The following is a 19,376-nucleotide window of genomic DNA, read 5'->3' on the forward strand; positions in this document are numbered from 1 at the left end:
ACCCCAAGTTTTTAAGATGCATTGAGGACCAGGCCACTGCTCCTGAAAGTATGGTTATTTCCAGGGTATTTTGTCTTACATATCTTTTGTTTGATTGTTTTTTGCATCTCTGAGGAACAGGCATTAAAACATCTCTAGCTAATACTGAAATGCTTTCTGATAAAAACTGATTATCAGTCAGACTTATAACTAAGCCATTTTAAAGAGATATAGTGCACTCAAAAATGAAAATACCATTATTTACTCAACCTCATGGTGTTCCAAATCTTATGACTTATGCTTTGACTTCCTCTGTGGAACATAAATGGACTACTTTTATTGCAATTTTTTCATTGGTGCTTGAAAGCCCTAGTCTCCATCCACTATCATTGTATGGAAAAGAGCAGTGTGAACATTCTTCCTAACATCTCCATTTATGTTCCACAGAAGGGTGTCATACAGAGTTTGAATGACATAAGAGTAAATGACTGAATTTTCATTTTTGTATGAACTATGCAGGTTTGTTAGCCTGCATGTGTGCTACAGTATGTATAATGCTTTACAGTAATGTGGATAAGCAACCAAGGAAGATTTGACTTGATACAGTCACACAAGACTTTCAATAACTTTCAAATTCCATTGCACCAGTGATGGATTACAGTCATGAAAATGAATTTACAGCTCAAGATACTTATGGGAATAAGAGATGATTATACAATGTAGGGCTGTTTAACAATTTTTCTGCCCGCCTTTGAGTGAGATGCTTCATAAATCTTCAAAGATGTAAGAGACTTCCTTCTGAGATTTATGATGCCTCTGTCATCAAGTGTATACTTATTTATATATTTTTTGCTAATTTTATCTGTTGGTGTTGCTCCGTTTGGACATAGATGATATAACGGACATAAAAGATGTGGTATGGTAACTGGTAACCTGAACTTATTATTTTGAGAAAAAAAGACTAATTTGAGAATTGAGCCAAAGTGACTGAGAAAAACTGTAATATATACTCACAGAGAGACACAACACTGTATTTCCTCCTGGTGGTCACATATAAGCATTACAGTCTGTGGTTTGTGGGCCTCGTTCATGAAACATAAACAGAATTTTTGTGTAAATCAATTGTAAAACTTCTTACATAAATTGTTTTATTGAATTGAATGCAACAATTTACGTAAGAATGGTTTTATGAATAATTTACTTAAATCGTTTCATAAATGAGGTCCTGTGTGTATAGTATGTGTAGGGTCACAAAATGTATTTGGACACTTTAGACACACCTACGAATGAATGTCTTTGTGTTATATAGCAATATATAACAATATATATATTTGCTTTTTGATCGTTTTTGATCTATGCAATGAAAAACATTAATTGTATTTGGCCTTGATGTCCAAAAATGTCAAAATACTTGTATAAGCCACTGCAGTTCTGCTGTTGACTGGGAAGCTGAGATTGAAACTGTGACAGAGTCAATAAATGATAGCGCTGACTCTTATTTTTATATGTGTTTTAATGAGGGGGTACATTTTGAATTATAGTAATAAAGTGCTACAGAAGACCTTATATTACCAAATTACTGGCCATAAATATGATATAAACAGTATCAAATAAAAAAATGGACCTTTCATCTAATGCTGCTTGGTCTTCTTGATTCTTGGTCGTGGAAAAACTGTATTAGATAGATAGATAGATAGATTTATGATTCATTATATTTAGGAGTTCAAATAAATAATGAAACAAATGTTTTTGAAAGTGCTTCTTGTAAAAGTTGCTGAGAAAAGAGAATGAGACAAACACAAATATAATGAAAGCTGGTTGACTATTATACAAAATAAACACCACACTATTATGCACAAAGCTAATTATGTCAAAAGTTAGCTAACACACCGAAACTTAGGAGTGAATGCAACAGACTGAATTTATTATAGCTTACATGAGATGGCAAATATGAGCCAAGAGATATTAAGCATCTAATTACCATGCTCATCAGATTATAAGCATAAATACACAATGGAAAAACACGATTTATTTTGTTCCTGAAATGTTCTTAGCTTGTACATAATCAGTTTATACCTGCATGAGTCATTGATCATTTTGAGAGGTGCAAATACAACATATCACTTCACTGACAGTCATGCATATTTGAATATACTCATACAGACTAATTCCAACTACAGGATTAAAGTCAGTGAAATGAAATACTCTTGTGCTGAATAACAAATGCGGGTAACACTTTAGATTAGGGTCCAATTCTCACAATTAAGTAACTATTAACTATGACTTTTGCCTCAATAAACTCCTAATTACTGTTTATTAATAGATATTAAGGTAAGTTTAGATATTGGATAGGATTAAGGGATGTAGAATATGGTCATGCAGAATAAGGCATTACTATGTGCTTTATAAGTATGAATATAACAGCCAATAATATGCATGCTAATAAGCAACTAGATAATAGCGAGAACTGGACCCTAAACTAAAGTGTCACCCCAATGCATACTTGTTTCTTTTTGATTAGGAGTAATAGAAGGTATTCTAAAAATAAAGTCCCATGGTAACAGCTGTGTCTATTATTTTTTGCAACAGTAATTATGAGCAGGCTGTCACGTTTTAAATTGCTGCTTTCAGATAAACCACATAGAGGGACATTCACCAAGTTCAGCATATTGTTTATTACCTGTTTCCCAGCAACATACAGCAACAAGATGCCAAAAGAGTGAGAAGCTCAAAGAAAGACTGCGAAACGAATCTATATGATAGTCGTTTGCTGTTAAGAGAGACCCAGCTCTACTCAAGCACAGAGCTTTTAGGAGACAACAGGCGCCTTCTTAATGACCCGTCTGCGCACCGGGTTAGCAGGTGCTGCGCTGGCACTGGCCCTCTCGGTCTTCAGTTCATCGATAAAGGTTTCCAATGGTCCAAACTTCTCTGTCAGCTCACCAAGATGAGTTTTCAGGGCATTGAACTCTTTGAACAAGTCATCTAGTGCCTCAGAGAGAGGTTGGATCCTGGAAAGAGTTAAAGAGAGAAAGAAATATGAGAGAAGCACAGTATAGCTCAGTCACTGGTTGGCAAAGAGCATTGAGGAATAAGATGAAGATGACTAGTTTCCAAACCATAAGGAGCCAGGAAGTTCCCCATTAAGCACATAACATATTTTGCAAAGTCTCCAGCATAATGAAATGTTCTGCTCTAAAAAGAACACAGTCCACATTTTGACATGACTGCTGATACCAAAATAACAATGTTGTGTTCCTGCTTTTTTCTGTGCAAAGAAAGAATGCCTGAATCTGAGAGCTTGATGTGACACATTGAACCTCATGAAAGTCTACCTGGAGTAGTCAGGCAGCAAGGACTGATGGTCGTTCTGCAGGAGTCCTTTAACTTGGTTCAAGATGTCAAACCTCCAGTCATCAAGCACTTGAGTCAGATTTGCAACTCCTCGCATGCTTACTTTCTCAGCTGAGGACCCAAACAGCAATATTGTTTACAGTTTTATCAAACAAAACAACAGTAATGTTATCTAGTGTATTTTTTTTAGGTTCATATGAATGAAAAATTGTGAAACCATACTTCATAGCATAGCAGCCAGAACATATAAATGCAAAAATAAACCAGTATGTGTTTTATTAAATAAAAAAGACCCGCTCACAGCCGTCACGGTAGTTCCACTCCTCTTTTGCAGGGCGTTTCTTCTGACCACAGACTATGACCACGGTCATGGTCAGGAACAACAGGCTCACCCTGAAACTCATCCTAGTTCTTGATGTTTCCTGCACAATCACAACCAAAAAACTCCTGAAAGCAAATTTCTTTCCCAAGAAAATGTTAAAATCACTGCCCAGGTCTTTTTCTTTACTCTTCTAAGCAGATGATGTATGCTTACTGAGAGATCAATCAAGCCCTGTGCTACTAAACTCACAATTAATCTTAATCCTAAAAATAATATTGGTGCATAAACACTATTTGGTTCCAGGGCACAATCTGTGCTGACTTGCCTGATAGCTGTGCATGAAATTTTCTTCACGGTCTGTAAGACCATGTGCATGTAAAAATAGAAAATATATCTATTCTGTTTTACATGCATGAAGAAAATTTCATATATATATATATATATATATATATATATATATATATATATAAAATGCATTTCAAAAAAATAAAAATAAAATATGAAATCTTTAAACTGATAAAAAGAACAAAAACAATCTAGATTCTTGGAATAATAGAAGTGTGCAGGTCTAAATACCAATGTTTACATACCAGTCAGAGAGTTTGGGAAGATGTGTGCTCTTTACAAGTGCCCCTGCAGTTCTGCGTCTGAGTTGCTGCTCCAGTCTGTCCCAAGACTGAAGAACACTCCCTCCTGTTTTAAAACGTTCCCTCATCACACACATCTTTTCCAAACAGTTGGCTTGTATGAGCAAGTCACTATGGTTTGAATGTCAAAACTCTTCTTTGAGGTTCAAAGAGTTCTGTGAGGATTTGTTTGCTTATTCGTGACTTATTTGATTTATTTGTTTGTAGCCTGATACGTTATTTTTTAGTATATTAAAGATATTTATAAAGGCAGCCTCTTTCATTTTAAAACTGCCTGGAAATTGAGAAGTTGGGTATAATTGTTTTAGGCTATATAAAATGAAGAAATTCACAGCCATATTCCAATGCTGTATCTTATGAAAAAAAAAATCATTTTATTAAGATTAAAGCACAAATAAGATGTCTTTCAGGCTTTTTTTTTTTTTTTGTCTTTCAGCCTTTGCAGAGACAAGCAGAGACCCACTGGAGTAATGATAAAATGATTATGTCACATCCGTTTTGTAGTCGGTTGCTAAGCGACAGGATGGTTGCGTCGTGTCTTGGAAAACACAGAAGGTTGCATCTTTAACTTTAATAATTTTGACGTTTTGTTTATAGGATAAAGTTACATATAGCGCTTGTGTTCGATAATGCCGCTAACAACGATTAAAGACGGAGAATACACTGCTACCGTGTACAAAATGGTGAGTTATTAGCTGCAGATGCTAACAGGCTAGCTTAGTTACCACTGGTCTGTTATGCTGGTTGCTTGCATTCGCGCTTTTAGCGAAACGTTTGCCGATTTATAGAAATGACTGGCTTTTTACTAATCCTTATCTCCTTTTTTATAAGATCAAAGAAGGGCGATATGGAGACGCAATTCATATTCTGAGCAAAGAACATCAGAAACATACTAAAGTAAGTTACAGCAGTCAGACTGGACTCGTTCTTTACACTGAATCAGTAAACGTCTTGCTCTCAATCATGCTCTTTGTTGTAAACCTACCTACCTACCTATATTTAATCATTTGACGTTTTGTTTATAGGATAAAGTTACATGTAGCGTTACAGGTATATATATATATATATATATATATATATATATATATATATATATATATATATATACATATAATGTAGACAGAGAGAGAGAGAGAGACATTTTTTCTGACAATCTCTCTGTTTATGTCCAGTCCAGGGCTGCTCTGTCTCTCCTAGGCTACTGCTACTATCACATGCAGGACTTCACTAATGCAGCAGAGTGTTATGAACAGCTGACACAGCTTCACCCGGAGGTCGAAGACTACAAACTTTACTATGCCCAGTCTCTATATGGAGCGTGTGCATTCCCAGAGGCCATGAAGACTACTTTTCTCTTGGACAACACAACTAGTCATACTAAGGTGGACACGCATATAACTTTTGTCACATCTGCAAAGAACCTATATACAGTATATATATAATACTTTTTTTTTCTTGCATATTTGAGTAGTTATTCAGTTGCTTATAGCATCAGATTTGAAGATTTTTGTTCATTTTATTTATTTATTTATTTATTTATGATTTATTTATTTTTGGTGGCTTATTTTGAGGAGTTTTCCACATATTTTCACAGTTCTGTGGAAGGTAAAACAAGGTATCCTAGATTTTTATGGTAAATTTTGTATTCAGGTAAATGTTAGAAGATCCATGAGTGACTAAAGTCACAAGAAGCTCAGCATCTGTAAAGATCATTAGTAGACAGCTATTTTAGTAAAATGTTTGTATGTTACATCAATTACTCTACCGTTCAGAAGTTAGGGGTAAGAGGTTTTTTAAAAGAAAAAGTGAATACTTTTATTGATCAAATATGCATTAAATTGATCAATTGATAATTGTTACAAAAATTAAAATAAATGCGTTTAAAAATGTTTTTGTTCATCAAAGAATCCTGAAAAAAAATGTATCACGGTTTTCACAAAAATATGAAGCAGCACAACTGTTTTCAACATTGATAATAAGAAATGTTTCTTGAGCATCAAATCATCATATTAGAATGATTTCTGAAGGATCATGTGACACTGAAGACTGGAGTAATGATGCTGAAATTCCTTGCCATCACAGGAATAAATTACATTTTAAAATATATTCAAATAGAAAACAGTTATTTTAAATTGTAATAATATTTTTTTTGAAAAAATATAGTCTTGATGGGCATAAGGGATTTCTTTTAAAAACATTTAAAAAATCTCACTGACCCCAAACTTTTAAACAGTAGTGTCAGTTAAAAGAACAGCTCTTTACTGTTTTCTGTGAAGATTCTAACATGTCACATTGTATCCCTTATATTTTAAAAAGAAATATCATTATTTGTCCTATCTCTAAACAGATGGTCAAACTGCAAGCTGCCATTAAATATGGAGAGGAAGATTTTTCGGGAGCAAAGGTAACATCTTTCTTTCTTCCATCATTTTTTCACCCTCATGTCATTCCTAACCCTTTCCTTCTTCCATGGAACACATTTGGAGAGCATGTAGTGATCCGGAGGAAATTTTTTTTATGTTTCTAAGTGCAGTTTTTGGAGAAAAAAAAAGTTTTTTGAGTAAACTATCCCTTTAAGTGTCCAAATATTTTTGTGGGCACAGTATACATGAAATATCAAGTAAGAACTCTGAGGTATGCCACATGTGGAAAATGAATCACCATCTGACCACATGAATGGCAGTTTGTTTTGTTGGAATATTTGGTTTTGCTTCTCCAGACTCTGGTTGAGCTGTTGCCTCAGGATGATCCAGACTACGATGTGGATCTCGGGTGTTTGCTTTATAAGGAGGGCGAGTATGAAGAGGCTTGCAAAAAGTTTATGTCCTCCATGAATGTACTGGGCTACCAGCCAGGTGAGCATGAGCTTCTTTAGCACTGGTTCCGTTGAATTATAACTGTGTGTGTTTGTGGTGTCTACATGCAGAAGCTTAATAGACAAAACAGACAAAAACACAAACTGGCCTCTCCCAGTAAATGTTTAGCCAAGAGTAACAAAACATAACATTGACTGGTTGACCACACTGCGTAAAGGTAGTAATTTTGATTTTTATGGAAATGAATGTGGTATGGAGACCTTTTGACACACTGTGATGGTTTCTAAAACTAGCTGTGCTGTGTCTTATTGTTTTTTTCCATTACAGATCTGGCATACAATATAGCACTCTGTTACTACAGTTTAAAGCAGTACGCTTCAGCACTCAAATATATTGCAGAAATTATTGAACGAGGAATCAGAGAGCATCCAGGTATGTGTAACAGAAAATCTTTTAAGATGTGCGATGTTATACAGTTAATTTCAATGAATGATTCTTATGTCTATAGAGCTCAGTATTGGAATGACAACAGAAGGCATTGATGTAAGAAGTGTCGGCAACACCCTCGCCCTGCACGAAACCGCTTTGATTGAAGCCTTTAATCTGAAAGCAGCTATTGAATACCAGCTGAAGAACTGTAAGTATAGATAAACCATCCGACCTGATGCTTCACTTAGGCGCCTTCCTATCATATACTTTTTGATGTGCACTCTATTTATTCATAGTGTATAATAAACCCCAAATCCGCCTCCCAGGATTACTAATGGCATTTGTATTAAGCATTGAAGACCGCAGCAGTGTTTTTGCTCAGTGGCTTTCTGCAAAATTTAGCATGGAGTTCTGTTTTGACTGCTTACTGTAGTGGTTACTACAGTTGAACTTCAGAGAATGTAATTCAGTGATACTGGCCTCTTATCTCTAAACCTTTTTTGCAGATGCTGCCGCACAAGAAGCACTGACTGACATGCCCCCCAGATCAGAAGAGGTACTAATAATGTCACTTCTGTGGTAACCCCTTGCCCCCTTGACACTTGGCGTTCACATGCATTTTTGTATCCGGATAGTTTCTGTTTAGCAAAATAGCATTTAAGTGTGTCTGTTTGCACTTATCCAGTAGTTAGGAAAACAGAACTTACATATCGCATTAGAGGTTGCATTTACCATATATTTTCTGCCATTTACCTCATTTTTAAAACGGTAATAGGTCATTCAAAATGCTTTCTTTCATAAGGTATCTGGTCTATTGTGCTTTCCTGCTTAAAAGTAAAGGATGCTAATAGGGATTAAATCAGAAGAAAAGTATATTTTAAAGTGCTCTGCAAAAACAGACCATGAGGGAGACGTGGGAAAGGATTTGGGGAGAGAAATGAGAGATTCTAAGTGTAGTCGAGTGAAATAATTCATGGGATATTGTTCATTAAACTGGGCGAGCAGATTGCAAGACATCAGTGTCTGTTGACTTATTCATATTTTGCGAGCAGAATAAAAAGAGAAGAAGCTGCAAAAGCTCTTTAAAGACTGATAAAATAGAGCATGATGGAAAATGTACAACCTAGTCCATCAAAGTGATGGATAATTATTATTTATAGCGCCATCTCATTATATATTACTTAATCAACGTGATCATTAGATACTGCTTTAATCAAAATGCATTTGCATTTACACCTTGTGGCATTTATACTTGTCAAATACTATCTCTAACCATCTCCGAAGGTGGTTATTCAGTGATGCAAGCACAATCTGATCATATTGGGTGCATTTACACTTGACTTTAAATGTATTCAAGTGCTGTCCGATTGTAATCTAATCAACAAAAGCACCTGCTAATGTATTTATTGCACATTACTATTTATCGAAGTATATTTCCAGGTGATTTAGCTAAAAAGATCCGAGTTCTGTTTTCTCATTTCTGTAGCAATTCAGAAAACAAAGGCTGCCAGATAAGATGAGATGCCTGTCAAGAGAATATTTTCTTCATTAGTTATGCTGTTTGATCTGAGCGTGCTCACTCTTGCAGGATAGATTCTTATGAATCAATGTCATAGGCATGCCAATTCTCATGCATACTCATGGAATTTTTATCCTATATTGACAGACCATGTGGCAGACCATGTCAGTTTTACTTGAATAGCACAATTTAAGTTTGATTTTCCTAAATACTTACAAGATTGTCTCTAGTTATGCACTGGGAATTTGCTGTTTTTGTGATTCCGGTGCAGGTTTAATCCTTTTCTGCAGGGGATTGTATTGTGAGAGCTGGTAAGCCCACACCTGCTGGCTGGAATGAGGGTGGGCTGTAGAGACATGTTTTTGTGCTAGTTTGTGCTGGCACCTAAAAGTTAATGAGTCCAAACAGTGATCCATCTTACATAAGCACTCATTAAATACACTGTTTCTTCCCGCAGGACAGGTATTTTTAAACACTGCATCTGTAGCTAAGACTGTCGTAAGGAATGCACTAGATTTTAAAAAGAATTCTGGGTACTGCGCTAAGTAATCTTCACAGGGTTATGTTATTTCCGTAAAAAAAACATCCTAAATAAAAAGAAAATTTCTTATTTAACTGATTTATGATTGAACTAATAATTATTATTATTAAGTTTATAAATAGATAACCCTTCATGCTGAAGTCTTTAGTTTATCCAGAGAAGGAATTCTGCATATCTGTTTTGAGACATGCACAAGCGAACATAGCCATATGCTGCCCTCTAGTGAACCAGAATGTCACTGTGATGATTTACCATAAATGCATTAGACAGTTTAAAGTTAATTATGTCAATAGCAATTTATCCTTTAGTGTATTTCGCTTCTTTAGTCTCTTTCTATGTGTAAGAAATGCTTTTACATTTGAAAGTTGGTCCGTATGATGATATAATGATGATTATGTCCATTGTAAGTATCTCTTTTTTTACATTTAGGAGCTGGATCCAGTCACTCTTCACAATCAGGCCCTAATGAACATGGACACCAAGCCCACAGAGGGTTTTGAGAAACTTGCTTTTCTTCTTCAGCAAAACCCCTTTCCTCCTGTCACTTTTGGCAACTTATTATTGCTTTACTGTAAATATGAGGTGAGTGTACTTCATTAATGAGTGTTCAGTGGCATAGAAATGACACACTTCAGCTTTAAAGAAACTATAAGAAACTGTATTATATTTTTCTTTCAAGAAGTGAGGTTTCTTTCCTTTTTTTTGTCTATAGTACTTTGACCTCGCTGCAGATGTCTTGGCCGAAAATGCTCATCTCACTTACAAGTTTCTCACACCGGTAAAGCAGGAATTATTGTGTTGCAATTTTATTTCCCATCAGCTCTGCAGTTAGCAATTTTAGTATTGAAAAATGCAATCATGTAGAAACAAGTCTCTACTTTTTATTAGCTCAGATATTTGTTCCAGTAATAGCATCCACATTGATTCCTATGGCCATAAGGCATTTGCAAGTAATAACACACCAGGTGATTAATACAGAACTGCCTCATTCATATTGACATATCGGTCCGAACTCACATCAAAACTATAGGGCTCATTTTTGTTCTCCTTTATAGTATCTCTATGAGTTCCTTGATGCCATGATCACATGCCAGACAGCTCCTGAGGAAGTGAGTGATCTTTTGCAGAGTTTTCTGAGTTGGCAAGTATCTAGTGAACATTTGTTTTTTAATGAATTTAACTTTTATGTCATGCAGGCTTTCCGAAAATTTGACGAAATTGCTGGAAAATTGACTGAGCAACTACGCAAGGTTACAAAACAGGTTACAGATTGGCATTTTGCCTTTCAAGAATTCACAGCATTTGTGACGCTTACGTCAAATGTTACTCCCTGAATACACCATTAAATCAATATGTCTGATGCTGAAAAGGCTAATTAGAATTTAGAAACTAAATTCTCTTTCCTCTAAGGTGCAGGAAGCAAGGCACAATCGGGATGAAGAATCCTTAAAAAAATATGTCCAAGACTATGACGAGGTTCTCGAGAGGTAAACTTAAGACTCATTTCTTACATTTATGCGTTTAGCAGATGCGTTTATCCAAAGAGACTTTCAAAAGAAGAGATTACTAAAGCTTCATTCTTTAATTTCTGTTCCTTCATTTGTGTAAATGCAAGTAAAATAGGCACTGTTTTTTTTAAAAATACTTTTCAGTGTTTTTCTTGAACTTTTTTAAGGTACATTCCTGTGCTAATGGCACAGGCCAAAATCTACTGGAACCGTGAGAACTACAGCATGGTGGAAAAGATCTTCCACAAGTCACTGGAGTTCTGCAATGAACATGATACTTGGAAACTTAATGTTGCTCATGTGCTCTTCATGCAAGATAACAAATATAAAGAAGCCATTGGTTTCTATGAGCCCATCGTTAAGAAGCATTATGAAAATGTAAGTATAATATTGCTCAATACGCCTTTTTTTTTTTTTAGATGAAAATAAGAATAACTTATGAAATAAAAGTCCTCAGAAAGTCTGCACTCTGCAGTACCATAGTAATTTAGAAAATCAAAAGGATAGTTTAGTAAGAATCAAGGTTGAAAATAAATTGTGTACATTTTCCTTTTTCAAATATTTTAGTGTCTAAGTAAAGAAGTAAATATTGTGTAAAATTAGTGACATTTCATCAGTTCTATGTAGATCTGCAGATATCTGTATCTGGATTGGTCATTAAAAAACAATAACCTAAATCAGTCAACTAGAAGTGTTTAGTATAAACAGTGGGATCCTGATGTATTTTTAAAACATTAAAATAAGATAACAGTGAACTGAAATATGATCTGAAGAGATGTAATTTATCTTTGATGACTCATGGATATATTGTGTATAAGATTTCCTGTGATGGTGGGTGATATTTCTATGTTGAAGTACTTGGAAGACAATTATATAACAAATCTAAACTTTTAAAATCAAAACATGTTCTTTACTTCTCTGCTTGCTAGCTGGAACAATGTAACATTCAAGAGTGTCCCTGCAAAACAAAACCCTCGGTAAAATGATTTGTGACTCTTGGAGTCTTGCTGTGTGACTGCATGGAGTTTGCAGCATGATGTTTCTTTTTTCCCCCTTTTTTTCTTTTTTTGTAAGAGTGTCTGTTATTAGAATCCTTTCAATTAATTGTCACATTTTTTCTTGTAGATCCTTAATGTTAGTGCGATTGTTCTTGCTAACCTGTGCGTGTCATACATCATGACCAGCCAAAATGAAGAGGTAAAAATTTGAATCATATCTAAATATGAATATTGATACCAATAGAGCAGCCTTGTTTTATCATATTTTTCTCTTTCTGGGTTTTTTATTTTATTTTACCCATCTGGTCTGCCTCTCTGTGTGTGTACAGGCAGAGGAACTGATGAGGAAGATAGAGAAAGAAGAGGAACAGATCTCTTATGAAGAGCCAGACAAAAAAGTCTTTCATCTGTGTATTGTCAACCTTGTAATAGGGTACGTACTATATTTTTACATAATTGTGTTAAATCAACCCATGAGAACAATCATCACAAGCATCAAGTTTTCACTTTACTTTGACTTTCTGAAATATCACACAAATAATACATCTGAAATGTCATTATAACACAAGATGACATTATGAGAGCAGTCTTGTGTAAATTACTCTACTGTTCAAAAGTGTCGGTATCATTTTTTTTTTTTTAAGAAATGGATACTTTATACATAATGGATACATTAAATTTATTAAAGTGACTGTTAAAAAAAAAAAAAGATTTCTATTTCAAACGTAACTTTTTATTCATCAAATAATCCTGAAAAAAAAAAAAAGATCATGGTTTCCACAAAAATATTAAGCTGTTATCAGCATTTTAAAAAAATAACAATAAGAAATGTTTCTTGAGCAGCAAATCAGCATATTAAAATGATTATCTGTAATACTTATAATTTCTTCCAGGACTTTGTATTGTGCTAAAGGAAACTATGACTTTGGTATTTCTCGCGTCATAAAGAGTCTTGAGCCATACAACAAAAAGGTAATCAATATTTCATTTAATGTTTTTAATAAAAGCCAAGTTCAGACAGCGCATAAACTTTCATATTCCTTGCTTGCTGTATTTCTCTAAGTCTAGCTTACAGTTACCATCCTCAACATGTTATTTTCGTGTATTCACAAAAATGTTGAAGAGGTCTTCACTGTATCCAGCTGCATAAACAGTGTTACTCAAGGACCTCAGCATTCTCGCTCTCATAACACTATAGCAGATGTACAGAACTGGATTGCTACTGCACTTCCTTTTGCCCCCCTGGTCTTGTCACACATTTGGATGAGTCTGTACTGAATATGTACATTTAAATCCCAAAACATTTATGTTTGATTAGATCAAATCAAAGTCAAATAAAGCATGCCTATGTCAAAACATAGACATGCTTTCTAAACATGTTGAATTTCCTAGGGTGGCGAGGTCTTGAGGTCTCAAGTTGTTCTGGTTTTACTGATGTGATTTCCATGTGATATTATATAGTAATTTGTGCTTGACATGACAATGCCATCCTGTGTTTTCAGCTTGGAACAGACACGTGGTTCTATGCTAAGAGATGTTTTCTCTCACTACTGGAAAACATGGCTAAACACATGATCATGCTCAGGGATTCAGTGGTGCAAGAGTGCATTCAGTTCCTTGAGCACTGTGAATGTAAGTATTATCTCTAAAGAAATGGTCTGATCCCACAGATAGTACCTGTAAAACAGCTGCTGTATCCTGTTTCAAATGTAGCAGGACTGTGTCAATGCAAAGCTATAATCCTCCTGTAATACGGAAAGTATCAAAATCTAATCCAGTGATTATGAATTTCCTGTTGTTTTGATTGTTTAATTCAGTGGGGACGAAATGCTGTTTTTTGAAAGCTGATACACTAATTAATTTTCAATCCTGAGATTCTCCATGGGACTAATTACTTTTTTGTAACGCTCCCCTCTAGTGTACGGCAAAGATGTGCCCGCCATCATAGAGCAGCCTCTGGAGGAGGACCGCATGCACATCGGCAAGAACACTGTCACATATGAATCACGCCTGATAAAAGCTCTCTTCCATGAAGTCACAGGATGGAATGAGTAATCCTTAAACATCAAATTTCTATATTAGAACAAGATATTGGGCAAATATTCATCACAGAACACAATTTTCTCACCGGCATAGATGGACTGTGGTTTGACTAATGAGACATCTCAACATGGCTACTTTCTAAGCAGCTTTGGAGAGATCATGCTGTTTCTGGACTCAAGTCAAACATGCATTTTTAAGCATGCATTCTCTGTAATAATGAGCCTACAGGGGTTCACTCCCTCCAAACATGAAAGAGAAAATATTAACCAAAGAAGGGCATTTTTGTTTTTCATTTAATCTAAGCTGAGTTCATGTTAAAATGATGCCTCTATTTAACCTTTTATGCTCAATGCATTTTCATAGAAGGCATTAAAATTGTACAGACTTGGTTATTTTTCCTCATAATAAAAAATGCATCATAGTAGATTTGTTTATTTATTATCTAGTATACATTGTCTTTATTTGATTTTATTTAAATGTATTTTCCTGTAATTTATCATCAAAACCTGTTTTCCTGGTTATTTGCCCTTCTTTGCATCATGTTGTTTTCACCTACACAGCATTAAATCTAGCACGTGATCACAGAGGAAAGAACAAATACCAAATTCATCTAAAGCCTGATCTCATTAAGCATGGCCCTTAAATTAAGGGTCTCTTCGTTATGTCCTGCTCTGAAAGGTAATAGTTGAGAAAACCTCCCAATGCGCTCACAGCAACTCCTGTCATATGACTTGAGCAGCCATCTATGAAAAGAAACATATATGAGTTAGTTTCAGACAGTATAACTGTGTGACATTAACTAAGAAGTTCTGCGTTTTTATTAACAACTTCATCGTTAAAAGCAAACAAACACCTGTCAGTGTTTTTTCCCTTCTTTTCACCCGTTTGTGGGGTGCATCCAAAAATTCCTCAAAGATCTGGGAGATGTCCTCTGAGGGGGGAAATACAATATTGCAACTGACAATTTAAAAGGTCATTTACACCTCTATGGCTTAAAGATTCTTTTACGTTCATTAGGATGAGATTTTTTTTAATGTATATATAACATGACTATAATTTTTCTGATTACAATAACTCACCTTCTTTGCCAAAACATCCCACTTCTTGATCTTGCCACGTTAGGATAGACTGCAACCAGTCCAGTTTATAGAAGTCTGAGAATCCCACTAAACCACATAAAAGAACTGTAAAATAATTAAATAAAAAATATATTAAGTGAATGTTATAAGATGTGACCAAAATTTTCTCCATTAATTTGTTTACTCTATAGCATATACTAACTGTTTTCTATAAAGATGTCCTGCATTTGGCCAGTAAGACCATTCTTGAAAATATCCTGGTTGCTTTTCATCATGTTGGAGCAGAAGATTCTCTTATAATGTTCTACAGTTATGTTGACACGAGACAATCTCAGGTCCCCTTTGAGCATTCTGGAGCACCCTTTCTGAGGACACAAGTGTCAGACTGAAGGCACACAGATTTACTTCAGACAGAGCACACCAGAAATGTTATACTTTCTCTGTTCTTAAAGGGATAGTTCACCCAAAACAAATGATGAAAATGTTGTTCCAAACCCGTAAGAACTTTGTTTATCTTCAGAACACAAATTAAGATATTTTTGATAAAATCCGATGGCTCAGTGCTCCATTGCCAGCAAGATAATTAACACTTTCAGATGCCCAGAAAGCTACTAAAAACATATTTAAAACAGTTCATGTGACTACAGTGGTTCAACCTTAATGTTATGAAGTGACGAGAATACTATTTGTGCCCCAAAAAAACAAAATAATGACTTTATTCAACAATATCTAGTGATGGGCGATTTCAAAACACTGCTTCATGAAGCTTCGAAGCTTTACGAATCTTTTGTTTCAAATCAGTGGTTCGGAGCGTGTATCAAACTGCCAAAGTCACGTGACTTCAGTAAACAAGGTTGAACCACTGTAGACAAATGAACTGTTTTAAATATGTCTTTAGTAACTTTCTGGGCATCTGAAAGTGTTAATTATCTTGCTGGCAATGGAGGCCTCACTGAGACATCGGATTTTATGAAAAATATCTTAATTTGTGTTCTGAAGATGAACGAAGGTGAGTAATTAATGACAGAATTTTTTGGGTGAACTAACACTTTAACAAAAGGTAAACAATCATTTGCTTATATTTCAGTAAAGATTAATAGAGTGGTTACCATTGTTCCTATCATGAAGTACAGTAGCTGGTGAGACAGGGAATAGTGTGGACATCCAAACTGTGTCATTGTGTCTCTACAAGACTTAGTCACAATACATGGGGTTCCATTGTCTTTCCTTTCAATAAAATAGCAGTTACCATATTGACTGATTTTCATAATTTTTTTATTATATATATTTTTATTTTAGTCTGCCATTTTCTCACCATGTTCCTAGAAGGAGAGTCATGCACTTGTCACTCAGGTGCTCATCGTAGCACTCCATAGACCTCACTGAGGTATAAACCAGCGAGGAGTCTGTGGAGCTCCATTCTGCAGGCAGGGACCAAAAGGAGCTGTCCAAAATGGGCTCAAACTCTGTTCAGGAGAAGCAGTTCAGGTTTTCTGTCATTATTAGACTATTTTGAATAGTGTTTCCTTTCGAAGAGTATTACCTTTGAAGTAATTGGGGTCTGTCTCCTGAAGAGCGTGGACGGCAGTGGAAAGGCTCTTGTTCAGTCTCTTCAGCATAAAAGCGGCAGCTGCGCGCTGAGAGAGACTCAGAAAATCTGAATGCGGCCAAGTTCGTGTTGCCTCCCGCAGCTGCTCTGAATTATATAAGCAGACATACGCCTAATGGTGAACCAATGATGGATTGTTTACTTCAGACCATCAGATTATGGAGGGTTTGACCCCCTAATAAGCACTGAACCCTCCAAAAAGAGGTCAAAATAAGACGCTGGGGGTAAAAATGTGAACTTTTTTTTTTAAATATATATTTAATTAATAAATATTTAAACAACTTTTTCAGACAACGTGTCAGTAACCAGAAACGTTACAGAAACCAGAATATAATCAGTAGCGTTCGCCTGAAGGTGTAACCATAGCAACACTGTTCGAGCTATTGGACGGTAAAAAGACAAAACTGTCGTTATCTCCTTTATTAACAGCGCAAGAGGCGCCAAAAGACAATATTGATTGCGCGAGGAGAACCTGCGCCACAAAAAAATTACTGACAGATATTCAATTAGAAATCGACACTCTTGAATCTCACTGTTCAATTTATTTTACAATCGAGTCCAGTGTCAAGTAAATCGGTCCATTATAATTAAACTCTCTAGAAAAGAGAAAAGGCTACATGAAAGAAAACATGGGATATCGAGCTTTTTGTTCTGCACATTGCAAACTTATAGGCTAATAAATAAAAAACAGTTGAATTATGGCACTCAAACGAGTAAACAAAGTGACTTTTTAAAACATAGGCTATTCAACCTGTAACATAATGGCTTACCTTGAAGTATTATGTATCCAACAACACCGTCCAGGTTGATGTTTCTTCCCTGCATATCAAAGTATGTGATTCCCTTGGATAAACTCATAAGTATGTTATCAATCACATCCTGCTTTGATAAATCAATTGTAGACGAGAGAAAAAGAAGTACAAGGAAAGGAAACCACATTTTAAGAGCTTTAAGAATAGAAAATCAAACGGGGAAATCGTTATTGGACGAGTAGTCTATCCAGTAGCTTTTTTTCCCCCTTATTTCAAAGGCGAAGCTGTTTGACAAAGCAAACCCATCACGTGGCTCAGGTCCGCTGAGATTTAGGGCTGTGGAAACCCTGGGGTGCCACATAGTTTGAATATTATTGCTTTTGCTGAAAATATTCCGTTTTGGCTGGGCTTTCTCTTCATTTCTTAGACAGTTTAGCCATTTCCAGATTTCTTTCTTTCTTTCTTTCTTTCTTTCTAAAAAAGGTTGTCTGAAATTTTCCGCTTGTAGGCTATTTTAGCTAAATCATCTGCAAAGGCATCTTTCTCCACTGAGGATCAAAAAATGAAATAATAATAATAATAGCAAGGCGCAAATATTGGTAATATTTTAATAGTTTATTATATTACAGTAGATATGTTTTACTTGTGACCAGTAGGCTCTAATTTGATTTTTTTTTTCTTTGGATATGGAATTTAATAGGCTAATATTCATAACTAATATTCCTAATATTTACTTTCTTCTGCCTACATACAGTTGCAAGAAAAAGTATGTGAACCACTTGCAGAATCTGTGAAAATGTGCAAAATTTTAAAAAAAAATAAGAGAGATCATACAAAATGCATGTTATTTTTTATTTAGTAGCCTACTGTCCTGAGTAAGATATTTTACATAAAAGATGTTTACATATAATCCATAAGACAAAAAAATAGCTGTATCTATTAAAATGATCCAGTTCAAAAGTTTTTGAACCCTTGATTCTTAATACTGTGTGGTTACCTGGATGATCTATGACTGTTTGTTTGTTTTGTGGTTGTTCATGAGTCCCTTGTTTGTGACTGAGCAGTTAAACTGAGCTCTGTTCTTCAGAAAAAATCTCCAGGTCCCAAAAATTCTTCAGTTTTCCACCATTTTTTGCATATTTGAACCCTTTACAACAGTGACTGAATGATTTTGAGATCCATCTTTTCACATGGAGGACAAATGAGGGACTCAAACACAACTATTAAAAAAGGTTTAAACATTCACTGATGCTTCAGAAGGAAACACAATGCATTAAGAGTCGGGGGGTGAAAACTTTTGAACAGGATGAAGAGGTCCAAATTTTTTTTTTCATTTAGTACTGCCCTCAGAAGCAACAGAAAATACTTGCATGTTTCCCGGAAGACAAATTAAATACAATTTACCTTGATCTTCAAATTCCAAATGTTTTCACCCCCCATCTATTAATGCATCGTGTTTCCTTCTGAAGCATCAGTGAATGTTTGAACCTTTTTTAAAAGTTGTGTTTGAGTCCCTCAGTTGTCCTCACTGTGAAAAGACGGATCTCAAAATCATTCAGTCACTGCTGTAAAGGGTTCAAATATGCAAAAAAAAAAAAAAAAAAAAAATGCTGGAAAACTGAAGAATTTTTGGGACCTGGAGATTTTTTCTGAAGAACAGAGCTCAGTTTAACTGCTCAGGACAAACAACGGACTCATGAACAACCATCACAAAACAAAACAAAAAAAACAGTCGTAGATCATACAGGTAACCACACACAGTATTAAGAATCAATGGTTC

At 35.2% G+C, this 19,376-nt stretch overlaps 2 protein-coding genes and 1 long non-coding RNA gene across 10 annotated transcripts; 1 reads left to right on the forward strand and 2 right to left on the reverse strand.

Annotated features, from left to right (window-relative positions):
- Positions 1 to 1,882: 1,882 nt before the first annotated feature.
- Positions 1,883 to 4,377, reverse strand: LOC127509590 (uncharacterized). The gene is made up of 4 exons (XR_007929283.1): positions 4,246 to 4,377; positions 3,635 to 3,755; positions 3,315 to 3,444; positions 1,883 to 2,990 (listed from the first exon to the last, which is right to left on the reverse strand). It is a non-coding gene; the product is annotated as an uncharacterized LOC127509590 (long non-coding RNA).
- A 405-nt stretch (positions 4,378 to 4,782) lies between these two features.
- Positions 4,783 to 14,580, forward strand: flr (fleer). 6 transcript variants are annotated; one of them, XM_051888443.1, is made up of 20 exons: positions 4,783 to 4,985; positions 5,134 to 5,199; positions 5,475 to 5,684; positions 6,650 to 6,706; positions 7,022 to 7,157; positions 7,446 to 7,550; positions 7,627 to 7,755; positions 8,054 to 8,103; positions 10,037 to 10,189; positions 10,320 to 10,385; positions 10,663 to 10,716; positions 10,804 to 10,869; positions 11,024 to 11,094; positions 11,283 to 11,493; positions 12,045 to 12,092; positions 12,241 to 12,312; positions 12,443 to 12,546; positions 13,007 to 13,085; positions 13,616 to 13,745; positions 14,032 to 14,580. In XM_051888443.1, the coding sequence occupies exons 1-20, from the start codon at positions 4,932 to 4,934 to the stop codon at positions 14,166 to 14,168; spliced, it is 1,998 nt and encodes a 665-aa protein (XP_051744403.1). In that variant the 5' UTR covers positions 4,783 to 4,931; the 3' UTR covers positions 14,169 to 14,580. The 6 variants fall into 6 exon arrangements, with proteins under 6 accessions (XP_051744403.1, XP_051744404.1, XP_051744405.1 ...); XM_051888444.1 differs by having other exon boundaries at positions 10,804 to 10,857; positions 11,018 to 11,094; XM_051888445.1 differs by having other exon boundaries at positions 10,804 to 10,857.
- Positions 14,581 to 14,718: 138 nt separating this feature from the next.
- On the reverse strand, positions 14,719 to 17,963 carry c3h16orf89 (chromosome 3 C16orf89 homolog). 3 transcript variants are annotated; one of them, XM_051888449.1, is made up of 8 exons: positions 17,615 to 17,963; positions 16,779 to 16,931; positions 16,551 to 16,701; positions 16,345 to 16,462; positions 15,438 to 15,600; positions 15,236 to 15,322; positions 15,010 to 15,087; positions 14,719 to 14,899 (listed from the first exon to the last, which is right to left on the reverse strand). In XM_051888449.1, the coding sequence occupies exons 1-8, from the start codon at positions 17,781 to 17,783 to the stop codon at positions 14,796 to 14,798; spliced, it is 1,023 nt and encodes a 340-aa protein (XP_051744409.1). In that variant the 5' UTR covers positions 17,784 to 17,963; the 3' UTR covers positions 14,719 to 14,795. The 3 variants fall into 3 exon arrangements, with proteins under 3 accessions (XP_051744409.1, XP_051744408.1, XP_051744410.1); XM_051888448.1 differs by having other exon boundaries at positions 15,236 to 15,340; positions 17,615 to 17,940; XM_051888450.1 differs by having other exon boundaries at positions 15,236 to 15,340; positions 16,779 to 16,926; positions 17,615 to 17,759.
- Positions 17,964 to 19,376: the final 1,413 nt, after the last annotated feature.

This window comes from Ctenopharyngodon idella, chromosome 3 (assembly GCF_019924925.1).
Source record: "Ctenopharyngodon idella isolate HZGC_01 chromosome 3, HZGC01, whole genome shotgun sequence".
Taxonomy (NCBI): Eukaryota; Metazoa; Chordata; class Actinopteri; order Cypriniformes; family Xenocyprididae; genus Ctenopharyngodon; species Ctenopharyngodon idella.